Genomic DNA, 5,792 nt, shown 5'->3' with positions numbered 1-5,792 from the left:
GAACTCGATGTTCAACCCGAATTTTTTTTATTGTTTTTATACAAATTAATATATTAATTTCATTTATGTGGATTTCTAATGTACCATTTTTTGAGGTATTTGGGTCACTTGAAGAGTTGAAGAATTGGGTTTACAAAAGAGAAGTTGCGAAAGGTTACGTCACTGTGACCCAATGAACGATAACAAAAGGCGAAGGTCCGTCAGCAAGGACAATGAAGATATGGTTACAATGTGATCGTGGCGGCGAACCCAAAAGTAAAGCAACAGTTCGACGTTCCTGTAGCAAAAAGGTTGACTGTCCTTTTAGTCTGATAGGGAAACTAGGCACAAGTAGTGGTAATTGGAGCCTTGTGGAGAAGAAAAACATTCATACCGATGAGCCTGCAAAATTTCTCGAGGGCCACGCGTTTGCTAGAAGGCTGACCCCGGACGAAGAATCACTGGTGGAGAGACTTTATCTGCAAAACAGGGAGCCTACGAATATACATTTAACCATAAGAAAACAAAACTCACACATCGTGTGCATTATACAAGATATACAAAACATGATAAAAAAGATTAAACTCAAAATGTACGGCGATCGAACTCCAACGCAGATATTGGAGAACATGTTGCAAGAAGAAAGGTACGTTTATTTCACCAGGGTGAATCCCCCCACAAACACGGTCGAGGAGGTTTTTTTCGTTCATCCGGACTCGTACAACATGTGGCGTGCATTCCCACATGTGTTGATGATTGATGCTACCTACAAAACAAATGAGTATAAGCTACTATTTATTCAAGTTGTGGGTGTGACATCGACACACAAGTCGTTTTGTGTGGCTCATGCGTTTGTCGCTAAAGAAAAACAAGATAACTTCTTATGGGTCCTGGAGAAGCTCAAAGAGTTGTTGGTAGATTGTATGGAGCCACGTGTAATTGTAACAGATAGTGATCAAGCTTTGATGAATTCTTGTGATAAAGTATTCCCAAAAGCTTCCATATTGCTATGTAGGTGGCACCTCTCACAGAATATTCTAAAACACTATCGGGCAAAATTTACGGATGAAGACTGGAAAATATTCAAGCTTTCTTGGTCTCGACTGTGTAGTTCTCCCACTCCGACGCTATACAATTATAACTTTGAGCGGCTTTTCACGCGACCGACTAACGACGAACGATCAGGTACATATTATATTAGTTTACATACATTCATCCATACATATATACATACAAACATTGCAAATCATTGTATTCTATTTTTTCAGATGTTCTGGACTATTTGTATAATGTATGGCTGAAAGATTATAAAGAAAAGTTCGTTTCAGCTTGGACTAACACAGTCCCAAATTTTGGTCAACATACAACCAACAGAGTTGAAAGCCAGCATTCTAAGTTTAAAAGATACATTAAAGGGCCAAACAACTCGCTCCATAGACTTGTGTGGCTTGTTGGCAAAGTTGTAGAGTCACAACACATACAAATAAAACCTAGTTTTCAAGAGAACAAGTCCGTGCAAATGGGGGACCACAAAATACCGTTTTTTGATAACCTACGCGGTAAAGTTTCCCAAAAAGCCTTAGAGTTGTTGCTTGTCGAGAGGAAAAAGCTACATGCGTTGAGGGTGGCAGGGGGGGGGGGGACTTGTGGCCACCAGCTTTCTACGGGTTGTGGGTTGCCATGTGCTTGCCAGATGGAGTGGTGGGAAAGTACAGGCTTAGGGTTTGACGGTGGTTAGGTGTTTGATGGTGGGTGGTGGTGGTGGTGGGTCGGCTGGGGTGGTGGTGGTGGTGGGTCGGCTGGGGTGGTGGTGGTGGTGGGTCGGCTGTGTTGGTCGTGATGGGGATGGGTCGGTTGTTGTCGCAACCCCCGCCCCCTATCTGTCCCGGGAACGGGCGACCGCAGACTCGATGTCGGTGGTATCGGTGTTTATTAATTTGGCAGCGGAAATTTCATCAGGACCGTAGTTAGGAAATATTTTATCAGAGTAAAATACCATCTTTTATATAAATATATTGGGATAAAACCCAAGTTTTTATTACAAACAGATTTGTAGGGAAAATCCCATTTTATTGAAATAAAACGCCTTCTTTATTTAGGTAACTTTTATAGCCACTTTTCCAAGCCTTCAGTGCTGTCCAGCTGGCTTCTAATTGGCTTTCACATTGTGTTACCTGAAACGCGTTTAAAAACATTTTGTCAGTGGGAAATACTGGTGAGTGAATCCCAGTTTAATCAAGAAAAGTTTTATTAATTTAAACAATATTGAGAGCAATTACAATGTTTACATCTACCCAATTACTCATTCAGTACTGTCAATCCTGACTGGTGGGTCATATTACACATTGGCTAACTCTTTGTCCAATGGTAACGTGTCACACATTTTGTATACAAAACCCCAACATACCGGCAATAATTGTTGAATTACAAAGACTCAATCACTGCTAAATTGCATTGTAAAACATTTAAGGTTTTGTGAAAATCGTTTACAAAAAGGAGATTACCCACATTGTTGTTTTAGGTTTTCTGTAAGGGTTTTCCTGGGAATTATCTATAATTTACACAAATGCACACGTGTTAGTATAATAACCCATTTTAACATTAGTAATACCCTCCCCGAGACGGCATTCCAACGACTACATCGGGCAGAACCACGACAGCCGTTGCGGAACCCTAGATCAATTGGGCAGCGTATCTAATACGTATCCAGGAGTTATGATACTTACAACGGAGCAGAACCTCGTTATTTAGGGGGGGTATTACGCCTGCTATAGAGCTTATACTATAGAAAATCGAGAGAGAAAGTTGTTCGTGGTGTGAATTGAAACTGAAGGCTGAGCTCCCAATTTATAGGAGCTGATTCGCAGCTCCTCGCGGCCCGCGTAAGGTGAGACCTCGGTCTACGCGGCCCGGGTAGTAGGGGTGTAGGGCCTAGCTTAGCCTAGTCAGCGTTATAGGGTCGACACGCGTGGTGACACGTGGCATCTCAGGGTGTCGTCTGACCGTCTAGCTGTCGCGACCCGCTTAAGGTCAAGGGGGTGGCTTACGCGCCCCGCGAGAGACCTATTTTTCTTGTTTTTATTTAATTTTTAATAAAATAAAGGTATTCGGGGTCCGTTTTCGCGTATGGGGTGTATTTTAAGACATATTGGGATTTTAATATATTTTGGGGTGTAAAAAATATTTAGGAGGGTGTTGGTTTATTTTAGGGTTGTTATATCCTCCCCACCTTGTTTTAGAACTCGTCCTCGAGATCTACTGGAACAAGTGTGGATATTTCCTTTGCATTTCTGATTCAAGTTTCCATGTGTACTCTGGTCCTCTTTTGGAGTCCCATTTTACTTTGACCAGAACTAATCTCTTATGCTTGAGGTTCTTGACTTTCCTGTCTTCAATTTGTAGAGGCCTTTCTACAAACTTAAGTTGTTCATTTACCTCTATATCTTTAAGAGGTACTACCAGTGATTCATCAGTTAAGCATTTCTTGATATTAAATACATGAAATACATCATGTATTCCTACCATTTCCTCTGGCAGTTGTAGCTGATAAGCTACATGTCCTATTCTTCTAATAATCTCAAAAGGTCCAACATATCTGGGACTTAGCTTCCCTCTTTTAATGAATCTGACTACTCCTTTCCAAGGAGAGACTTTCAACAACACTTTGTCTCCTACCTGAAATTCTAATGGCTTGCGTCTGTTATCTGCATAGCTCTTTTGTCGATTACGTGCCGTTTTTAGCCGTTCCTTGACTTGAGTGATTTTATCGGTTGTTTCTTGCACTATTTCAGGTCCAGATAGTTGCTTTTCCCCAATTTCTGCCCAACAAACTGGGGTTCAGCACTTTCGTCCATAAAGTGCTTCGAATGGTGCAGCGTTGATACTTGTATGATAACTGTTTTTATAAGAAAATTCTATTAATGGTAAGTGATCGTCCCAATTACCTCCGAAATCAATTACACAAGCTCTAAGCATGTCCTCCATTGTCTGAATTGTCCTTTCGCTTTGTCCGTCTGTTTGAGGGTGATAAGCTGTGCTTAGATTTAACTTGGTTCCCATGGCTTTTTGGAAACTTGCCCAAAAATGAGAGGTAAAATGGCTATCCCTATCAGAAACAATTGATAAAGGAATTCCATGTAATGAAACTATTTCATTTACATATAATTTAGCTAACTGTTCCATACTGAAAGTTTCCTTCATTGGTAGGAAATGAGCTGACTTAGTTAGCCTGTCTACAATCACCCAGATTGTATCATTACCTTCTTGTTTTGGGTAATTTGGTAACAAAATCCATTGTTATCAATTCCTATTTCCACACTGGCATTTCTAACTGTTGCAGCAATCCTGAGGGTTTCTGATGTTCAGCTTTGACTTGTGAACAGGTTAAACACTTAGAAATGTAAGCTGCTATATCTTTCTTCATTCCTATCCACCAAAATTTTTTTCTTAAGTCCTGATACATCTTATCACTTCCAGGACGCATCGTATACTTAGACTTATGGGCTTCTTCTAATATACGGTGGCGTAGGTTTCCTAATTTAGGTATCCACATTCTTTTCTCATGGAATCTCCAAATTCCATCTGTTCCTTGTTCTAATTCTTTAATCATTCCTTTTAATTTTTCAGTATCATCCTTGATAACTGATTCTTGTGCTTGTCTAATCTGTTCATTTAAATCTACTTGTAGATTTAATTTAAGAGAACATACCCTTTTTGGCTTCTCGTGATACTTTTGACTTAAAGCGTCAGCCACTACGTTGGCTTTTCCTGCATGATACTGGATATTACAGTCATAATCACTAAGAATCTCCATCCAGCATCTTTGTCTCATATTTAACTCCTTTTGCCCGAAAACATACCTTAAACTCTTATGATCTGTGAATATGGTAAACTTACTACCATAAAGGTAATGTCTCCAAATCTTAAGGGCAAAAATTATGGCTCCTAGTTCTAGATCATGGGTCGAATAATTCTCTTCATGATTCTTAAGCTGTCTAGATGCGTAAGCTATAACCTTTTGGCGTTGCATCAACACACATCCATAACCTAACTTAGAAGGGTCACAATAAACTACAAAATCTTCAGTTCCTTCTGGTAACGCTAGTATGGGTGCATGGGTTAGTCTTTGCTTAAGAATTCTAAAGGTTTCTTACTGTTTTGGTCCCCATTCAAACTTAATGGATTTACAGGTTAGCTTAGTCAAGGGAATGGCTATTCTAGAAAAATCTCGAATAAATATTCTATAATAACCAGCCAGTCCTAAGAAACTTCTAACCTCGGTTGGTGACTCAGGGGTTTTCCATTTAGTGATCGCCTCGATCTTGGTGGGATCCACATGAATTCCTTCATGATTGACTAACTGTCCAAGAAATTGTACCTGTTCTAGCCAAAACTCGCACTTAGAAAACTTTGCATAAAGTTTTTCTTTCCTTAATAAACTTAGAAGTGCGTGCAAATGCTTTGGATATTCCTCTTTACTTTTAGAGTAAATGAGAATATCATCTATAAAAACGATTATGAATTTATCCAAATATGGCTTACATATTCGGTTCATCATGTCCATAAATGCAGCTAGGGCATTGGTTAGACCAAATGGCATGACAGTAAATTTATAATGGTCGTACCTTGTTCTAAAAGCGGTCTTAGGAATGTCCTCTTCCTGTACCTTTAATTGATGATATCCTGATCTTAAATCGATTTTAGAGAAAAATCGAGCTCCTTGCAATTAATCAAGCAGATCATCGATTCTCGGTAATGGGTACCAATTTTTAATCGTGACCTTGTTCAATTCGTAGTAGTCAATGCACATACGC

The 5,792-nt window shown here is 39.7% G+C and overlaps 1 protein-coding gene across 1 annotated transcript; it reads left to right on the top strand.

Annotated features, from left to right (window-relative positions):
* Positions 1–212: 212 nt before the first annotated feature.
* Positions 213–1,717, top strand: LOC110882556 (protein FAR-RED IMPAIRED RESPONSE 1-like). Its single transcript, XM_022130546.1, has 2 exons — positions 213–1,164; positions 1,248–1,717. The coding sequence occupies exons 1-2, from the start codon at positions 213–215 to the stop codon at positions 1,715–1,717; spliced, it is 1,422 nt and encodes a 473-aa protein (XP_021986238.1).
* Positions 1,718–5,792: the final 4,075 nt, after the last annotated feature.

This window comes from Helianthus annuus, chromosome 10 (assembly GCF_002127325.2).
Source record: "Helianthus annuus cultivar XRQ/B chromosome 10, HanXRQr2.0-SUNRISE, whole genome shotgun sequence".
Lineage (NCBI taxonomy): Eukaryota > Viridiplantae > Streptophyta > Magnoliopsida > Asterales > Asteraceae > Helianthus > Helianthus annuus.
The sequence above is the reverse complement of the archived record's forward strand: the minus strand, read 5'-3'. Positions and strand labels throughout refer to the sequence as shown.

What these genes read in the sequence shown, in the direction of transcription:
- LOC110882556 (XM_022130546.1), top strand. Translation starts at nt 213, where the DNA reads ATGAAGATATGGTTACAATGTGATCGTGGCGGCGAACCCAAAAGTAAA. An exon ending in GACTAACGACGAACGATCAG is followed by an intron (nt 1,165 to 1,247) that starts GTACATATTATA and finishes CTATTTTTTCAG; the next exon opens with ATGTTCTGGACTATTTGTAT.